This window comes from Coffea arabica, chromosome 9e (assembly GCF_036785885.1).
Source record: "Coffea arabica cultivar ET-39 chromosome 9e, Coffea Arabica ET-39 HiFi, whole genome shotgun sequence".
Lineage (NCBI taxonomy): Eukaryota > Viridiplantae > Streptophyta > Magnoliopsida > Gentianales > Rubiaceae > Coffea > Coffea arabica.
This window is the reverse complement of record NC_092327.1, coordinates 21,689,811-21,710,490: the sequence shown is the minus strand read 5'-3', so window position 1 is coordinate 21,710,490 and position 20,680 is coordinate 21,689,811. Positions and strand designations below refer to the sequence as shown.

Here is a 20,680-nt window from a genome sequence, read left to right as displayed (position 1 = left end):
TGTTTTCTGCAGGAAATTTCATAACCTTTTTGAGTTTGGTTTCGCTGTTGGTTTATGAACCCTAGTAATTTCCGTCCACGGATCCATATGCTCTTTTGACACTGTAAAAGTCATTTTATACGTTTACTCGCGAGTAGTCGGGTAATCCTTGATTTCATCTAAACCATGCTAGATGGATTGTAATGTGTTCTTTGTTTACTTTTAGGTTTCATTGGTGATTGAGAAGTGGACGTTATTTTGCGTGTATAGGTGAGTGTTCCTTGTTTGTTATGTTTCATGACTATATGGCTGGTATGAATGATTGATAATATGTTAAATGCTTTCAATGATTGTTAAAACGAGTCTTCTAGCCAAGTGTGTACTTTATCGCACTCGGCCTAGATGATTGTGAAAATTTCAATGATTCAATGATTGAAATGTTATTTGTGCATGAATGTAAGCCTTTTGGCTGAACTGGCCACTGCCCCTTGTTATCGGTCGTCTCGAGCCAGAAGCGGACTCGGTCGGGCGATTAGGGACCTGGGTGAACGTTTTGGTATACTCGAGTATTACCTTGTAGGTTGGTGGAGGTTGGTGGAGCCTGGTGAATGAATGAATGAACGAATGAATGAATGAGGGTTTTATTTATATACAAATGCATTTTCAAATGATTGAAGGTATAAGGGAACGAAAGGAGAATGAATGAACGAATGAATGAACGAATGGCTCCTTGTGAGCACGTATCCTTTTAATGAATGTGTTTATCGCTTTCTTTTGTATTTGAATTATTGGTAACATGTAATGAATGCTTTGAACTCCTTGTTGCCTATGTGTTCGGAACCTCACTGAGCTTTTAGCTCACCCCTTTAGTTTTGTTTTCCTTAGCAGGGGAAGGCGAGCAGGGGCGAAGCTCTGTATCGACTGGCTGGGTCTAGTTTTGGTTTTGTTTTGGTTCTCGCCCTAGTGCTTGGCACGGGCTGGTTGTATGGTGACTTGAGAACTTTTGTATTCTCAGCGGTTATACTTCTTTCTGAGATAGCAATGTATATAAGTTTTGTTTTAAGTTTTGGATCCTAGTTTTGCTCTTTCTTGTGGTTCTATTTCTGATTTGTGTGAGTGAACGACTGAGTCCCGGCGAGAGCTGGGCAGGCGGTCCGCTAAACCCTCTGGTTCGCCTAAGGGGAAAGTGGGGCTGTCACAGAAATACATAACATTTAGGGTTAAAAGTAGAAATAAACCCTAAGATTATTCATTTCTATCAAATCTCAACCCAACACATAAGAATCCAATACCCTAGACACTTGGACAGCATTTTCCCTAAAATTTCAGCTTTTCCAACCTACAAGACAACCAATAAAAGCCATCCAACACAACCACAAGCACCCAAACAATATATAAGCCATTCCATATGCGTCATTAGGGTCACAATACCCTTCAATTATAGCCAATTAGAAGTTCAACAATCAACAATAGAAAACCCCCAATTTGAAACCCTAAATCTGAAATTTTCTGCACAAGCGGAAATTTTCCGCAATTAACCACAATTAACGCACAAGAGAGCTATTTAATACCATTTATAACCACCAATTCAAGCTCAATCATATCCATCATAGGAAAACAGAAAATTCCAGAAAAAAATCCAGAAAAATCAGAAAATTAGGAAACTTCACTCCAATCCACCAAATCTTCCGTAAAATCGCGTAAATAGCTACTATAAGGCACCAATTGGCCAAAATTTATAACAAAAGATGAGTTCCAAGCAAGATACCTTAGTTCTTCAAGAAAGGTTGTAGCTTGTGAGGTTTTCTTCCAAAACAACACCACCAAACTCTTCAAAGACCCTTAGCAAGATGTTTTTATGGACTAATTCAAGAAACAAACGGCTAGTTTTCAAGATTTGAGCAAGATTAGAAGATGGAAGGTTGAAGAATTTTTTCCTTTGCTTGCTAGAGAGGTTCGGCCAAGACAAGGCTGAAATGAAGATGATTTAGTCAATTTTTGGTCTTTTATTAAAGTTAAAGAAAGTTAGGCAAAGTTAGGCAAGTTTAGTCCAACAACAATTTGACACTTGGCGCATTATTTTGCTAGAGCTATCTTCTTGTCCCTCATGGCTAAACCATCTAGGCAACCTCCAATTATCTCCTAATACCTAGTAGCAAAAACCCTTTACGCAAAATTTAACCTAATTGGTCAAATTTCTCTCACTTAATGCACTAGCGGGTCCCACGACCAAAAGACGTTCCAAATTTCTCACGAACTACCTTATACTAGAAAATGGATTTAAAAGCTATATTTACTGTTAAAATGTTGAGAAAATTAATAGAATAAAGAAAATAAAAGAAAACGGGTGCACAGGAATAAAATAATAAATAAATAATAAATTTTTTTTTTCTGGGTTCTCACACTCTCTCCCCCTTAAAGAATTTCGCCCTCGAAATTGCTCACCTGGGTAACTAAATAGCTCAGGGTATTTCGTTTGCATCTCTTCCTCCAACTCCCAAGTTGCCTCTTCTATTCCATGATTTCTCCACATAACCTTCACTAATGGAATTTGCTTATTCCTCAGTTCCTTAATCCTTCGATCGAGTACTTGTACAGATCTCTCTTCGTAGGTGAGTGCCTTATCTAACTCAATCTCCTCCGGTCGCACAACGTGGGTTGGATCAGGATAGTACTTTTTAAGCATCGAGACATGGAAAACATCATGAATTCGAGATAAACTTGGCGGCAACTCGAGTCGGTACGCTACTTTCCCCACTCGCTGAAGAATTGTATAAGGCCCCACGAACCGTGGTTGAAGTTTCTTTCCTCTACCCGCAGTGATGCTTCGTAGTGGTGTGATTTTAAGGAAAACACGGTCTCCAACTTCAAACTCCAAGTCTTTCCTTCGGTTATCTGCGTAGCTCTTTTGTCGGCTTTGAGCTGTTTGGAGTCTTTGACGGATCAATTTAACCTTCTCTTGTGCATCCTCCATCCAAGGAATGGTTGTTGGATCTAGAGCTTTCTTTCCCCTACTTCATCCCAATAAATGGGCGAACGACACTTCTGTCCGTAGAGAGCTTCATATGGTGCCATTTGAATAGACGAATGGAAACTGTTATTGTAGGCAAACTCTACCAAAGTCATATGTTGACCCCAATTACCCCCAAAATCCAGAATACAAGTCCGTAACATATCCTCGAGGGTTTGAATGGTTCTCTCTGACTGTCCATCCGTCTGGGGGTGATAAGTGGTACTAAGGTTGATTTTGGTCCCCAAATTCTCTTGAAACTTTTGCCAAAACCTCGATACAAAACGAGGATCTCGGTCTGAAACTATACTCACTGGAACCCCATGCAACCTCACAATTTCATTCAGGTACAATCGAGCCAGCTTATCCATGGAATCCTTCACATTCACAGGTAAGAAATGGGCCGATTTGGTTAACCGATCAACGATCACCCAAACGGCATCATGTCCTTTTTGAGTTCTTGGCAGTCCAGAAACAAAGTCCATCGTGATATTTTCCCACTTCCATTCGGGTATCTCAAGAGGTTGTAACAGTCCAGAGGGTTTTTGGTGTTCAGCCTTGACTTGCTGGCAAATCAGACAGGTTTGGATATATTGAGCAATCTCCCTCTTCATCTTATCCCACCAGTACAACCGTCGCAAGGCTTGGTACATCTTATTACTACCAGGATGGATCGTGTATTTCGATCGATGGGCTTCCTCTAAAATTTTTCTTTTCAGGTTTTCATCATTGGCTACCACTACTCGGTTCCTATACCTTAAAATTCCTTCAGGACCCAAATTGAAGTCAGGTAGTGCTTCCTTTTCCACCTTTTCCTTCCACTTTTGTACCATCGGATCCTTCTCTTGGGCTTCTTTAATTCGATCGAGAATAGCAGATGTCACCCGAATATTCCCAAAAGTTATTTGTTTGCATCCCAGTCTAGGGTTCCACTCGCTAGCTGCTCCTAACATTTCCCACTCCTTGACCATCAACCCTGCTACTTGAGCCTTCCGACTTAAGGCGTCCGCTACTACGTTAGCCTTACCGGGATGGTAGTTGATCGTGCAGTCATAATCTTCTAAGAGTTCCATCCACCGGCGTTGTCTCATATTCAACTCTTTTTGGGAGAAGAGATACTTAAGACTCTTATGGTCTGAATAAACCTCAAAGGTAACCCCGTAGAGATAGTGTCTCCACTTTTTCAGAGCAAAGACCACAGCAGCTAACTCCAAGTCATGGGTAGGGTAGTTTTGTTCATGGGTTTTTAGTTTCCTAGAGGCAAAGGCAATCACGTTCTTGTTCTGCATCAATACGCACCCAAGCCTTCCCTCGAAGCATCGGTATAAACGGTAAAACTGTCCCTCCCATTAGGCAAGGCCAAAACAGGAGCCACGGTTAACCTTCGTTTCAACTCCTGAAAACTGGTTTCACACCTAGTATCCCACACAAAACGGCTATTTTTCTTCGTTAGATCGGTTAAAGGGCCGGCCAGTTTGGAAAAGTCTTTAATAAAGCGTCTATAGTACCCAGCCAACCCTAAGAAACTGCGAATCTCAGTGGGTTTTCTGGCCTCTTCCATTCAGCCACTGCCTCTACTTTCGCGGGAACCACTGTAATACCTTCTTTTGAAACCACATGTCCCAAGAAAGAGATTTTCTCCAACCAAAATTCACACTTACTAAATTTGGCGTATAGCCGATGATCTCTCAGGGTTTGTAACACTAGCTTCAAATGCTGCTCATGTTCCTCACGGGTTTTAGAATAGACCAAGATGTCGTCAATAAACACGACAACAAATCGGTCCAGGTAGGGTTTGAAAACCCGATGCATCAAATCCATAAAGGCGGCAGGGGCATTGGTCAACCCAAAGGGCATGACCGCAAACTCAAAATGCCCATATCTAGAATTGAAGGCAGTCTTGGGTACATCTTCTTTCTTAATAAGCAACTGATAGTAACCCTGTCGGAGATCTAACTTTGAAAAGACCACCGCGCCTTGCAACTGGTCAAACAGTTCATCGATATGGGGAAGTGGGTATTTGTTCTTAATGGTCATATTGTTTAATCCCCGATAATCGATACACAATCTTAAAGTTCCATCCTTCTTCTTAACAAATAGTACCGGAGCCCCCCACGGAGATCCACTCTCCTGAATAAACCCACGCTCCAACAGGTCTTGCAACTGTAATTTCAACTCCTTGAGCTCAGCAGGTGCCATTCGATAGGGGGTCTTAGAGATAGGTGACGTCCCCGGCAATAAGTCGATCTTAAACTCTATTTCTCTCTCCGGAGGTAAAGTGACTAATTCATCAGGAAACACATCCGGATATTCACTTACTACAGGCACATCTTCAACCCTCAACTTATCAGTAGGAGTGTTTATAAGAAAAGCTAGGAACCCTTGGGCCCCTTTATACAGAAATTTCCTAGCCTGAATACCCGAAATCAATGCAGATGAGGCTAAACTACCCCTTATATCGAGCCTTAGGGTTGCCTCCCCCGGTATACGAAATTCCACTATTTTTCTCTTACAATCAAGTTGTGCATCGTACTTAGCTAGCCAGTCCATACCCAATATAACGTCGTACCCCTTAATAGCTAAACTTATAAGATTCCCCAAAAGCTTCCTCTCTCCTACCCAAATTTCGCAATTTGTATACATCAAACCAGTAATCAAATGTTGGTCCCCCGTAGGAGTACTAACTTCTAAGTCATAAGGCAAGCTAACAGGGGTTATATCAATGCCGCACATAAAATTGGGGTTAACAAAGGAATGGGTAGCACCAGGGTCGATCAAAATCCTAGCTAGACGATGAAAAACAGGGATCGTACCTTCTACAACCCCAGAGGAATCAGGGACTTGTTGTTGCTCAAGGGAGTAAACCCGAGCTGGCACCTTTGGCTTTGTCCCTTCTACCTTGGATTGTCCCGAGTTAGCCTTCGACGACTGGGTGGTTACTCTAGCCTCCCGAGGTAACACCGGACAGTTAGCTATTTGATGCTCCGCACTCCCGCAACGCAAGCATTTCCTTTCTTTCCTCCAACAGTTGTCCTCAGTGTGGTTTGGTTTCCCACAAAATCCACAGGGTCTGCGTGCAACTGAGGCCGAACTTCCTTGTGAGACGCTTCTCTGCGGGCCCCCGTCCATTGTGACCACCCCTCGGCGGAGTCTCTCGTGTCATTCCCGGTTGCCTTCCTCCCCCGGCTCCTCTTCCAAACTTGGGAGGGGTCCCTTTATCCCCTTGGGTCGAACTACTAGCAGAGAACCCCCGTTTTTTCACCTGAAAGTTCCTTACTTGAAGCCTGCCATTTTCAACTCGCAAAGCTTTCTCCACGGCGTCACTAAAGATATTGATCTGGGCTACCGCCAGATCCTTTTGAATTTCCACATTGAGCCCTTGAATAAAACGCCGAACTCTCCTTTGCTCCGTTAGAATGAGTTCAGGGGCAAACTTAGATAAACGAGTAAACTGGCTCTCGTACTCAGCCACCGATTGCGTCCCCTGACGGAGTCTAATGAACTCGTCCTCCTTCTTTTCCTGGACTAGAGGGGGAAAGTATTTCGCATTGAAGTCCCTCACAAAGTTTACCCATGTTCTTGGGGTTTGTTCCCGGTCCCACTTCATTCGTATCACGTTCCACCAAGAACGCGCGGCCCCTTCCAATTGGAAGACAGCGAAAGTAACCTGCCTCTCCTCTGAATAGTGTAGGGCGGCAAAAATATCTATCATTTTCTCTAACCACTTTTCGGCCACGTCCGGATCTGGCCCGCCCAGAAATTTTGGCGGAGAGAACTTCTGAAATCTCTCTAAGGCCCGATCTTCACTCTCTACTACATGGCCAGGGTTCCCAGGTTGCTGGATAGGAGGTTGGCCCTGCTGTTGCACTACGTGGGCTAACAGGTCGGTCATTTGCTGCATAGCAGCAGCTATTTGGGCATTAGGGTCAACCCTAGGTTCAGGATTTGGTTCAGTCGTGGTATCCCTAGTACCCTCGTCAGTTGTGGGTTGCCTAACCCCGCGCCCGCGGCCTCGTCCACTACGAGTGCCTTCCATTGCTCTAATGTCACTCTAAAGTCGAGGCACAAAATAATATTAAAGTGCATATAAATATAGTCACATAAGCATGAACGAAGAACCAAAAATAAACACCACATAAGATATATATACACATAGAACAGTTATACATAGAACACATAACTGTGACAAACAGTCATACATGAGCAGTCAAGCAAATATATACAAAAGTACTCCCGTGAAGCCAAAAGAGGGTCTGTCAAAATACACTGTACAACCTAGGTCCCAAAAGGTACAAAAGGTACGAAACAGCTAACCAAAAGCTTTTCCTAGGTATCCCTCACACGGGAGCAAAACAAGGCTCAAAAACCCTAATCTAGTCCTCGACGGAGCCAACCGACTCCCCCCCAGAGCTAGAGCTAGGGGCGCCTCCCTGACCTAGAGCTCCGTCACCTGGAACTCCCCCTGGCGCATTGGCGCCAATCACTCCCTGGATGAGTGCCCCATACTCATCGATAATAGCGCCGGACCGGTCTCTCACCTCCCGGACTACCCTAGTGAGGCGGTCGTTAACCACCTGCAACTGCTCTCTCAGAGCGTTCGTCCTCTCCTGCTTCATGGCCACGTCCCCCTGGAGCTCCCCAATCCTATCGGCCTGCATCCGCGTGATGCCCCTAAGCCTAAGGGTCTCAGTGCGCTCCCTGGCGGCGGCACATCTAAGCCTCCGTCGCTCAGCAAGCACTGCCACAACCACGTGGTCCGCGTAAGAATAAAACAGGCAACGCCTACAGCGGCGGGTCCGGCTAGCGGTATACCACAGCCGGATCGGACCTCCTGGTCTCTCCTGGTAGTCGATAACCCGTGGGCGCCTCTGAGGTGGCTCGTCTCCGCCCGCTCCACTAGTGCCAGCCATAACCTACAAAGATAGCAAAGGTTTATAGCTTAGACAATATATTCACACTTAATGGCGTCTAAACACAATCCTAAAAGTTCTAAGGACCAGGTTTTAGGTTCGCCCAGAGTATTTCTAACCTAGGCTCTGATACCACCTGTGACAGCCCCACCTTCCCCTAAGGCGTACCAAAGGGGTTAGCGGACTGCCTGCCCAGCTCTCGCCAGGACTACTAAAACGGTAAAACATTAATACAAGTCGTTCGGGATACTACTAACGCGCTTAACCCAACCATCAATCAAGAAACGAAAAACAACAGTTAAAACGTAAAGTGAATAGTGACTGCCACGTCACAATCAGCCAGGACCCAATCAAATGCAAATAACTGCTTACAATCCCTGAAAGGAATATATATACAAGCCAAGTATAATACATGGAACATGAATACACACACACTGTTACCAACCACATTGGTATGATTACAAGCCAAAAGGAAACATGTAAATTCAAGTACAATCAAGTTGCCAACTATTGAGGAGCTATCCAAAATCTCTCAACTAGCTCTACTCAACTCATCTTCAAACTCAAAAGTCCAAAAGGTAAATCCCTGTAAGGAAAACAAAATTCACGGAGTGAGCTTTCGCACAATGAGGTACCATCACCAAAATATACCAGGATCACATAAACACAAGAATATTCAGTCCAAATATGCACGACAAGTAAGTAAAATCAACAACCCCCAAGTGTAGGGAATAAAAGGATACGGATAGCTCTCAAGAGCCCTTTTCCTCTTTTGCAATGCTTGATCTCATCTCATTGACTCTCCGTCAATGTATACCAGGTAATCATGACCGTAGACTCCTCTTTACTCCAATTATCCGTCCACCTCACTTTCCCCTTACCGGGCCCGAACACCAAACAGTACAGAATTGGTATTACTCGAGTATACCGGAATCAAGGGTCTCATACACAAAGATTCCCAAATACAGTCCCCATGGCTTGTCAAATGTCCCCGACCAAGTCCTTACTGGCTCGAGTCCATTGACTTCCAATGAGGTAGAGCTCAGAGTGAACAGTAAAGATTGGTATCCAAGCGATACCAAATCCAGTATAGTCAAGAATATTCAAGTAATATCATAAACAGTCAAGTAAGCTTAGTATAATAACCAGTCAAGGAGGCCAGAGAGTACGAGAGTGGTAAAGTACACCCTCGCCTCACCTAGCTCAAACAATCATCACAACTAGCCCAAATCACAGAATTCAAGTACAAGAAAGCCACAGAATAACAAATATGTGAGTAGTACACTCACCAAGTTCAACAAAGAAATTTCACAAGTTTTCGCCCGACGTGAGCCTCGGATCACCGGCACGCCCTATAACAATCAAGAAAGTACAATGAAAACGCAAACACAAGTCGAATACCTTTTTCTAGGAACTATTAAGGCAAGACCCAAATATAGCTTGGAAATGAAAAATACATAACATTTAGGGTTAAAAGTAGAAATAAACCCTAAGATTATTCATTTCTATCAAATCTCAACCCAACACATAAGAATCCAATACCCTAGACACTTGGACAGCATTTCCCCTAAAATTTCAGCTTTTCCAACCTACAAGACAACCAATAAAAGCCATCCAACACAATCACAAGCACCCAAACAATATATAAGCCATTCCATATGCGTCATTAGGGTCACAATACCCTTCAATTATAGCCAATTAGAAGTTCAACAATCAACAATAGAAAACCCCCAATTTGAAACCCTAAATCTGAAATTTTCTGCACAAGCGGAAATTTTTCGCAATTAACCACAATTAACGCACAAGAGAGCTATTTAATATCATTTAGAACCACCAATTTAAGCTCAATCATATCCATCATAGGAAAACAGAAAATTCCAGAAAAAAATCCAGAAAAATCAGAAAATTAGGAAACTTCACTCCAATCCACCAAATCTTCCGTAAAATCGCGTAAATAGCTACTATAAGGCACCAATTGGCCAAAATTTATAACAAAAGATGAGTTCCAAGCAAGATACCTTAGTTCTTCAAGAAAGGTTGTAGCTTGTGAGGTTTTCTTCCAAAACAACACCACCAAACTCTTCAAAGACCCTTAGCAAGATGTTTTTATGGACTAATTCAAGAAACAAACGGCTAGTTTTCAAGATTTGAGAAAGATTAGAAGATGGAAGGTTGAAGAATTTTTTCCTTTGCTTGCTAGCGAGGTTCGGCCAAGACAAGGCTGAAATGAAGATGATTTAGTCAATTTTTGGTCTTTTATTAAAGTTAAAGAAAGTTAGGCAAAGTTATGCAAGTTTAGTCCAACAACAATTTGACACTTGGCGCATTATTTTGCTAGAGCTATCTTCTTGTCCCTCATGGCTAAACCATCTAGGCAACCTCTAATTATCTCCTAATACCTAGTAGCAAAAACCCTTTACGCAAAATTTAACCTAATTGGTCAAATTTCTCTCACTTAATGCACTAGCGGGTCCCACGACCAAAAGACGTTCCAAATTTCTCACGAACTACCTTATACTAGAAAATGGATTTAAAAGCTATATTTACTGTTAAAATGTGGAGAAAAGTAATAGAATAAAGAAAATAAAAGAAAACGGGTGCACAGGAATAAAATAATAAATAAATAATAAAATTTTTTTTTCTGGGTTCTCACATACAGACTAGCGTAGTCTAGTTGTTTTGAATTTTGTAATTGTACTCGCACTAGTCGCTCGATTAGGGTTGAATGTACTGAGAACTTAAATCTTTTGATGTATTTGGGACTGTATGGATGGTTGAGATAGAAATGAATGTATTCGTATGTTCCAAACTTGGGAGCCGTTATTTCGTTTATTATTGAGGTTGCACCTTATTTTAATTGATGTGAGTGAGTGAGTCCTGGCGAGAGTTGGGCAGGTGGTCCGCTAAACCCTTGGGTACGCCCAGGGGGAGATGGGGCCGTCACAAAAATGATTTTAACCAAAGAGTTAGAGAGAGACACTTTTTCCTAAACTGATTTCTTTTGGAAAAATTTTGGAAATGGTAATCAGAATTTTCTAGCTACAAAAGAAGTGTATAAGTTTCAACAAAACCTTGTCAGGGAATTGGATATATTATATATATATATATATAATTCCTATGAATTTACTAAATTGCTTACATTTGGGACCTACTGTTGACTAGAACTACCACATGACTCAAATGCCTTATGGACAAGACCCACAGACAAGTGGAATTTAATACTGACTGGCCGCCACATGTTTAAACGCCACGTAGGAAGGACCAATTGAGCATATGACTTGGCTGCCATTTGGAGTTTACATGGCAGTCTAGTTGACTTCAATATGTAATGTAATCATGCACTAGACTTTAATAACTATTTTTAAGTAAGGTTTAGTTTTACATAATAATTATTTTTAATGGAAAAATCAACAAAATAGCTATTATTGGGTGGTTCCTTTTTTTTTTTGAAAATTGGTGAGTTTTATATAACAAAAATAAGAATTTATATTCTAACCGTTAATTTTCCCCTCTTATCTTTCTCTACAATTCAAAGAAGATCAGCAGGGAATTTTGACTCAAAAATAACTTTATCCACCCTATTGAGATAACCAACCATAAAATCAACAACTTGATTACATTGGCGATATACAAAATATATAGTCAGCTCCTTGAAGCATGAGATTAAATCCTTTATGTCATAATATGCAACTAGAGCCCTCCAAGGACAGTCACTTTTGCTATTTAAGATATCTGCAGAAAGTTTTGAATTAGTGCGAATCTCAACACATTTCCATCCCTTGAGTTTAGCAAACACCAATGCTTCCTTGATGGCTTCCAACTCATGGATTAATATTGAATCAGTGCATACTCCAATAGACCTAGCTGCTAAGATGTCACCATTCTCATCTCTAAGGACGAAACCTTCACCCCCTATGTCTCCTCGAACTGATCCATCACAATTCAACCATTTAATTCCAGGTTTGGGAGCTTCCCATTTGCACCAGAATATAGTTGGACGAAAGAATGCAGCTTGAAGTCCCCATTTTGCAGCTAAGGATCTGTTGCTCAGGTTGTCCTTAACTTCACAGTTTCTCCCCTTTTGTACTTGATCTATAATAGTCTGGGCTAATGCTGTTGGTGGTTTGGTTCCCTGCTGAAACAAGCGGTTGTTCCTTTCTTGCCATATGAAATAGACAGCAGTACAAAAAGATAGCTTGCGTAAGAGATCCTTTGGCTTTACCCCTCTAATATGTGAACAAAGCCAATTGAGAATTTATGACCAATTTTGAGTCTGATTGAAAGTCAGCCCAAGAAGACCAAGGAGAATTTTCCACACAACCTTACTATAAGAGCAGTGAAAGAATAGGTGGTGAACAGTTTCAATATGCAACCTACATAAGCAACAGGTCTCATCATTTGGAACACCATATTCACACAACTTGTCTTTTGTTTGGAGTGTTTCTCTTAATGCCAGCCAAGCAATGAAAGAATATCTTGGTACTAAACCTTTAAACTAGATCAGATTATACCAATTAACTCTTTCCTGTCATGTCCGAATAGCATTCCAAGCAGATTTGGTAGTGAAGTTCCCTGAAGGTGAGGGTCTCCAAATGATTGTCTTGCTGGTTCTTCAATCTTGGAATAGAGTGTAATTCCTACCAAAAGGTGCTTAAACATGGAAGAGATATATCCATGGTTCGCCACATCAGCCGATTCTGAGTTGACTCACCCGAGTCATAATCAGAACGAAAGCCACCGGTATGATACCGACACCCGAGTCACCGTTTGATCGGGATCGGAGTTGACTAGCGTTGATTCGGTCGGTATTGACAAAGTCAACTCAGATCGACAAGAAATCAACAGAACTCACTGAGTTTGGCCGAGTCAAATCGCAAGTCAAATAATCCAAGTCCCAAGTGTTGGTCGACAAACAAATCAACCACAAGCAAAGACAAAAAACAATCGAGTAGCATAGACATAAATAGGGAAGAGAGTTTAGCTTGGAGTTTCAAAAAATTCTCCCTCCCTAACTGCTAAAGAAGCGAGTATTCTGAACAAATATTTCATCACCTGGACTTCAGAGAATGCCAACTTTGGCTAGTAATCAAGTTTTCTCATCAATCTCTACTGATAGATCTAAGATCCTTTCGTACTTGAGGCCATTTTGCAAAAGTTTTTCTGGTTCTCGGATCCGTCTTACAAGTGCTGCTACTCGGGCTCGGATTTGCAGTGAATCAACTTCTAAGGCACTACAATGGTGAACACCCACAAATATAGTGGGAAAGTAGGTTTTGAGGAGGATAGTAAATGGATTGAAAAGTAGAGCTAGGGATGCAGGAAAGGAAGAGATACAGATCAATTGGAGAAGATGAGAACCTTTTTTCGAATGGAAAGGAAAACGAGGATGTTTTTATGTGGGGATTGGTTTTAGGCCAATCAAAAAGACAGTTGTCGGTACTGGACGATGAAATGGATTTTGAAATTTATTAACATTCTCCAAAAAGGGTACTGTTAATAATCCCACAAGTACTGAAACCATTAAAAGAACACCCAACAATTTATTTGGTACTGTACAAAGTATTTGAAATACGGGAAAGAAATACCATTCCGGTAATATTTCCAAAGGAGTTGCAAATGGATCTTAATTACAAAGTACTCCTTGTAATTATGAATCAGTAGCAAATTTCCACTATATTTACAAAAAATATTTGCTTTTAATACTATAAATCAATAATTAGAGCAGCGCCACTTTCTTCAAATACTTACCTAGTTTTTATGTTAACGTACGTTTTTATCAAATTTAATTTGATAGTTGTACTGGTTATAGTATTTTTTATTTTTAGTAATTTTTCTAATTTTTTTAAAAAACTTTATATGCTTTAACTTGCATATCACCCAATATTTAATTGATATACCGCGACAGATATGGAACAACCGCGATTCCGACACAAACGCGACCCGTGACGGTGAACCATGGATATATCTGGTGGCCTCCATTGTTCTTCCGTGGATAATGTTTGAAACTTTGTTGAACTTGCTATCCATAGTAATCAATAGAGTAGCCCAACTGAAGGAATCCCAAATGACACCTCGAGGATGCCATGGTTCAAGCTAGAGATAAGTAGAATTACTATTGCTGAAGAGATGAGTGATCAACTTTGAAGCTTCACCCTTGGCCTTAAGGATGCTACGAGTAGCCCATGAGCATGAGTGAGGAGTTTTCATAGTCCAGATAGAATCTTTTTTGAGATATTTTCCCTTAAACCAGAGAACCCATAGTATCTCCTTAGAGGACACAATACACCATAGATGCTTCAAAAGGTTGGCTGTATTTAGGGGTGCAATCAAAGTCAAGCCGCTATGAAGGCGGATTTGCGTGAAGATGGAGAGGCCACTATGGCTCGTTTTCTACATGGATTGAGGCCCGAGATTGCCGAAGTAGTGGAACTCCAACACTACCTCGACATGAATGAAATGCTCGAGAAGGCGGTTACAATTGAACGGCGCCTCAAGAGGAGGGGTACTGTGCGACAAAGCACTACTTATCAAGCTGGAAATTGGCGTACTTCTCAACCAAAAAGGGAGGAGAAAGCCGCAGCTCCTTCTTACCCTCCAAGGCCGAATAACCTCCCTTCCAAGGCAGCGCCCAAGCCTGACTTTAAGGCTAATAATGCAGCTTCCAATCCGCGTGGTCGAGACACCAAGTGTTTTAAGTGTCAAGGATTTGGCCATATCGCTTCTCAATGCCCCAGCCAAAGGACCATGCTGATGTTGCCAAATGGGGAAATTGTATCAGATGAGGAAGAGGAGTACGAGGGGATACCGCCTCTAGAAGAGGAAGAGAATGAATCGAGTGAGGAGATACCTACGCATGAGGAGATTGGATGCCTAGTGGTTCGAAAGGTCCTCACTACCCGCGCCAAAGAGGAGGAAATGGAGGTACAACGGGACAACCTTTTCTACACAAGGTGTCATATCAAGGATAAGGTGTGTAGTGTTGTTATTGATAGTGGGAGTTGTGCCAATGTCGCTAGTCTACTCATGGTAGAAATGCTAGGGCTCCAAGTTATCAAACATCCAAGACCTTATCGCCTTCAATGGTTGAACAATGAAGGGGAAGTCCGTGTGTTTAGACAAGTAAAAGTGCCATTCCGAATTGGCAAGTATGAAGACGAGGTTACTTGTGACGTCGTGCCAATGCAAGCAAGTCACCTCATTCTTGGACGGCCTTGGCAATATGATCGTGATGTCGAATTTAAGGGAAGAGCTAATAAATATGTCTTTACTCATTGCAATAGAAAGGTGACACTTGTACCTCTCACCCCAAAACAAGTGCATGAAGATCAAATGAGGCTCCAAAAGGAGTATGAGCTAGAACTTGAGAGGAAAAAGCGAGAGAAAAGTGAGGAAGAAAAAGGAGAGAGTAGGGCCGAAACCCTAGGGAAGAAAAAGGCAACAAATGGGTCGGCTATGAGAGAAGAAAATAAGGGGAAGCTAAGCTTGCTAGCAAAAGCCAAAGATGTAAGGCGAGCTTTGTCTTCCAACCAACTCTTACTTATGCTTGTGTGCAAAGAAGAGTTGGTCAATTCATCCATACCTACTGACTCCTTGCCTTCTACTATGTTTCATCTCTTGCAGGAATTTGAGGACATATTTCCTGAGGATGTACCTGATGGACTACCACCGCTAAGGGGAATCGAGCACCAAATCGATCTCATTCCTGGAGCACCATTGCCTAACAAACCAGCCTATAGAATGGGTCCTGAGGAAACAAAGGAATTGCAAAGGCAAGTGGAGGAATTGCTAAGGAAAGGTTGGGCTAGAGAAAGTCTAAGTCCATGCGCTGTACCAGTGATTCTCGTGCCAAAGAAAGATGGAGCGTGGAGAATGTGCACCGACTGTCGAGCAGTCAATGCAATCACGGTAAAATATCGTCACCCTATCCCTAGGTTAGATGATATGTTAGATGAATTGCATGGTGCCATTATATTCACTAAAATTGATTTGAAAAGTGGTTACCACCAAATAAGAATGAAAGAGGGAGATGAGTGGAAAACCGCTTTCAAAACTAAACATGGTCTATATGAGTGGTTAGTAATGGCATTTGGCTTAACTAATGCACCTAGTACCTTCATGCGTTTGATGAACCATGTTTTGAGACCTTTTCTTGGGAAATTTGTAGTGGTTTACTTTGATGATATTCTGATTTATAGTAGAAGCTTAGAGGAACACCTTGAGCACCTCAAAGCCATCTTTGCAGTACTTCGAAGGGAAAGGCTATATGCCAACCTTAAGAAGTGCACATTTTGCACTGATCGTGTTGTGTTTCTAGGATATGTTGTAAGTGCGCAGGGCATTCATGTAGATGAAGAGAAGATTAAGTCCATCCAAGAGTGGCCAACACCTACCTCTGTAAGTGATGTGCGCAGCTTTCATGGACTAGCAAGCTTCTACCGTCGCTTTGTGAAGGATTTTAGCACCATTGCTGCACCTCTTACCGCGGTCATAAAGAAGAACGAGAAGTTCTTTTGGGGGGAAGCCCAAGATAAGGCTTTCCAATTGCTGAAACACAAACTCACACATGCACCACTCCTTGCAATACCTAACTTTGATCTCACTTTTGAAGTGGAATGTGATGCATCAGGTGTAGGAGTAGGAGCCGTACTCATGCAAGGAGGGAGACCGATTGCCTACTTTAGTGAGAAATTAAATGGCGCGGTCCTCAACTATTCAACTTATGACAAGGAGATGTTTGCCCTCGTACGTGCTTTGGAGACATGGCAACACTACCTACGTGCCCGGGAATTCGTCATCAAAACTGACCATGAGTCTCTCAAGCACCTAAAAGGACAACAAAAGCTGAGCAAACGGCATGCCCGATGGGTAGCCTTCATCGAGTCTTTTCCATACGTCATCAAATACAAAACAGGTAAGTCTAATGTAGTAGCTGACGCTTTATCTCGGAGACACATTTTGCTCACTGCCTTAGATGCTAAACTCCTAGGCTTTGGGCTCATGAAGGAGTTGTATAAGGATGACTTGGATTTTGCCAACGCTTATGCGAATTGGGGAAAATCTGACTTTGAAAAGTTCTTTGTACATGATGGGTTCTTATTTTATCTTACCAAGCTGTGCATTCCTCGAGGGTCCATACGTGACTTACTTATTCAGGAGTCACATAGTGGTGGACTAATGGGACACTTTGGTGTCACCAAGACATTAGCTGTATTGCAGGAACACTTCCATTGGCCTCGCATGCGCAAGGACGTGGAGAGGATTGTTGAAAGATGTGGTGTGTGTCACAAAGCTAAGTCTCGGGTCAACCCAAACGGTTTGTATACTCCTTTACCCATACCTCACCAACCTTGGGTTGACATTTCCATGGATTTCGTACTTGGTTTACCTCGTTCAAAGCGTGGCCATGACTCTATATTTGTTGTGGTAGATAGGTTCTCCAAAATGGCTCACTTTATTGCATGTCATAAGACGGATGATGCTTTACACATTGCTGATTTATTCTTTAAAGAGGTTGTTCGTTTGCATGGCATACCTAGGACTATAGTATCCGATAGAGACGTCAAGTTTTTGAGCTATTTTTGGAAATCTTTATGGGGTCGGTTGGGAACCAAACTGTTGTTCTCTACCTCTAGTCATCCTCAAACGGATGGACAAACTGAAGTAGTCAATAGGACTTTATACACACTCCTACGTGCAATCATAAAGAAAAATATCAAGTCATGGGAGGAGTGTCTACCTCATGTTGAGTTTGCATACAATAGGGCTGTGCATAGTGCTACACAATTCTCGCCTTTTGAAGTTGTGTATGGTTTGAACCCCTTAACTCCCTTAGATTTGTTGCCATTACCTTCTTCTGAGCATATGAACTTAGATGGCAAGAAGAAAGCTGAGTTCGTGAGATCATTACATGACAAGGTTCGTACCAACATCGAGAGGAGGACGGCCCAATATGTCCAACAAGCTAACAAGCACAGGCGCAAGCTTGTCTTTGAACCAGGTGATTGGGTCTGGTTACATTTGCGCAAGGAGAGGTTTCCAAAACAACGGCAAAGCAAGCTGTCACCAAGAGGAGATGGGTCTTTTCAAGTCATTGAGCGCATCAACGACAATGCATACCGCTTAGATCTGCCTGGTGAGTATAATGTTAGTGCTACATTCAATGTTGCTGATCTAAGTCCATTTATTGCAGGGGACGAGTACGATTTGAGGGCAAATCCTTTTCAAGAGGAGGGGAATGATGCGATTGAGCACGAGGCCCAAAGTGTACAAGTAGACCCTGTGAAGGTGCCCCAAGGCCCAGTGACACGAGCACGAGCTAAGAGATTCAAGGAGTCCCTTCAAGCCTTGGTACGTGCCGTCCAAACCCAAGAGAAACCGGTCATCGAAGGAATTGAGTTGGAATATCCTTGCACGACTACTAAAATGCTGCTTACAATTGAAGATGCAAGTGTTCAAGCTCCAAACGGCGGGTTGAGCTGCAGTTAAGTACCCTCGCTGAGCCGTACGGGGATCTCGCTGTCCGGTCAGCGAGTCGAGGGTCCAAGGGGGCTTGGAGCTTATGATCTATAGTCAGTTGGGCTAGCTTTCGGCCAAGTGAAGGCCCAAGGGGCTGGCCGAACTTTCCTTGTTATTTTTCCAGTTTATTAGGTCTTAGTCACGGCTATTAATAGCCTCAAGCGGCATGTTACATTGAGTTTTTGAGAGTATTGAATAAAATTTCCAGAATTTCGTCCATTCCTTGTGGCAAATTCCCTTAGCTTGTAAAAGCTAAGTTGAACATCCTAGAGTTGATCCTAGGCTGTTCTTGACTTATCAATCAAGCACACATACTTGATTGTGGCGTCCTCTACCGTTAAATCTGTTCTTGAGTGGTCCAAGTTCGGGTTCAACTCCGTCAAATCTTCATCGTGTTCCTCTAGATCCGAAGTAGCTTCCGCGTCTCGTATCAAACATCTTTTTAGATCTAAAAAAAATTTTATAGCTTGAGTAAAATCAGGGCAAATAATATTCATGAATGTTGGAAGAAACAAGCAGTTAAACCATCAGGTCTTGGGGATTTGTCACCATTCATACTAAAGAGAGCATTCTTGATTTCATTTGAGGAGATATCATTAGAAAGCCAAGCAACATGCTCATCATTGAGTACGTTAGATGGGTTGACCTCAAGGGGAGTGGAGGAAGGTTGGCCTGGAGGAGTAAAACGTTGTTGGAAATAACTGATAGCTTCTTGCTTGATGTCATGCTCGTCTTCTAACATTCTCCCCAACATGTCCTTGATCCTGAAAATTTTGTTGTGAGCTCTACGAGATTGAAAAGACCTATAGAAGTAACCATTGTTCGAATCTCCAAGCTGTAGCCACAGGCCTCTTGATCTTTGTCTAAGAGCTGATTCGTCTATAGTAAGTGCCTTAAATAACTCCTGAGATATGCTTGATTCCTTGACTTGTAACTCTCTATCCATAGGTAGCAAATCAAGTGATTGTTGAACCATAGCAAGTTGATTCCTGAGATCCTCTATCCTTGCAGATACATTACTATAGACTTCACTGCTCCTAGTTTTGAGACGATTTTTTAAACGTTTAAGCTTTTGAGTTAGGATATACATAGGATTACCAATCACTGGAGTAGCCCATTCATATTGTACTGTGCCCATAAAGGTAGGATGTTTCACCCAATGGTTAAAGAAGTGAAAAGGTCTCGAGGTGCGAGAGACACCCTTGCAAAGAGTAATGACCATAGAAGAGTTGTCAAAGATACTTGGATTGAGAAACAAAGCCTCTGTGCCCCCTAGTTTCATATTCCATCCATAATTAACTAACACCCGATCCAGCTTCCAGCAAATTTGGTGGATGCCATCCTGTTTGTTTGTCCATGTATATTTCAAGCCTCTTCATTTAAGATCATCCAAGCCACAATCAAACAAACAATTTCCAAATGAGCAATCCATGGGATTTACCATAAGTTCCCCAATCTTCTCATCCATTTTTAGTACCGTATTGAAGTCACCAAAACCAATCCATGGGTAGTTGTTGTCCACATTTAATTGTACTAGGTCATGCCACAGGCATTCTCTTTCATCAATAGAGTTACTAGCATAAACAAAAGTAGCTAATAATGACAAAGAGGACTATTTATCAACAATTTCAGTATGTACAAATTGACTTGACAATTTAATAGTTTTCATCGATGCCTTTGACGGATCCCAAAAAACCCAAATCCTTCCATTATGATGGCATGCATAGTTGTCGAGTTTAACTAGATAGGGCCCAATGCCTCTAGCAATTCTATCAGCATTTTTCTGTTTTACACGTGTTTCCAAGAGTCCAAAAATAGATACTTTGTTATTCTTGATCCAGTTCCTTATTTCAAATTGTTTTGCTTTAGAGTTCATACCTCTGACATTCCATGCTCCCATAACAGTCATTGGCATTAAGAGGAATAAGGACCAGGGCTAAAACCCCCTTTCAATAGTACATTAGTCACAAGAGGATCCATTGGTGAGTCAACAATAGAAGACATTTCATCACAAACCTTTGTCACTGAGGTACACTCATGAGATTGTAAGGCAATCGAATCCTGGGTAGGAGGAGGAACAAAGTTTCCTGGGGATGCATGAGAAGTCAAGTTGCGATCATTCACTTGAGTGTGGGGGATATCTGAATTTTCCAAAGGAGCTAGTGAGGTAAATCTATTGTCATTGGTAATCAGACAGGCTTTTTGGGGTAAGGTGGTGATTTCAAGGGAAGAGGCTTTGTAGTTTGGTGTGTCAAGCTTTTCGGAG

General features: G+C 42.1%; 2 protein-coding genes across 2 annotated transcripts; both read right to left on the bottom strand.

Moving 5' to 3' along the window:
- Nucleotides 1–11,428: 11,428 nt before the first annotated feature.
- On the bottom strand, nt 11,429–12,309 carry LOC140014627 (uncharacterized). The gene is made up of 2 exons (XM_072065702.1): nt 12,221–12,309; nt 11,429–12,125 (listed from the first exon to the last, which is right to left on the bottom strand). The coding sequence occupies exons 1-2, from the start codon at nt 12,307–12,309 to the stop codon at nt 11,429–11,431; spliced, it is 786 nt and encodes a 261-aa protein (XP_071921803.1).
- A 6,598-nt stretch (nt 12,310–18,907) lies between these two features.
- LOC113709955 (uncharacterized) lies at nt 18,908–20,323 on the bottom strand. Its single transcript, XM_027232801.1, has 3 exons — nt 20,293–20,323; nt 19,856–20,007; nt 18,908–19,756 (listed from the first exon to the last, which is right to left on the bottom strand). The coding sequence occupies exons 1-3, from the start codon at nt 20,321–20,323 to the stop codon at nt 18,908–18,910; spliced, it is 1,032 nt and encodes a 343-aa protein (XP_027088602.1).
- Between the last annotated feature and the right edge of the window lie 357 nt (nt 20,324–20,680).

Excerpts from the sequence above, each read along its gene's own strand:
- LOC140014627 (XM_072065702.1), bottom strand. The coding sequence starts at position 12,309 with ATGGTGTTCCAAATGATGAGACCTGTTGCTTATGTAGGTTGCATATTG. Across the intron at positions 12,126-12,220 it reads TTCACTGCTCTTATAGTAAG|AGGGGTAAAGCCAAAGGATC; the intron begins GTTGTGTGGAAA and ends TTCACATATTAG.
- LOC113709955 (XM_027232801.1), bottom strand. The coding sequence starts at position 20,323 with ATGACTGTTATGGGAGCATGGAATGTCAGAG. Across the intron at positions 20,008-20,292 it reads GGGAGCATGGAATGTCAGAG|CTACTTTTGTTTATGCTAGT; the intron begins GTATGAACTCTA and ends TGTCATTATTAG. Across the intron at positions 19,757-19,855 it reads AGAAGATTGGGGAACTTATG|GATGGCATCCACCAAATTTG; the intron begins GTAAATCCCATG and ends ACAAACAAACAG.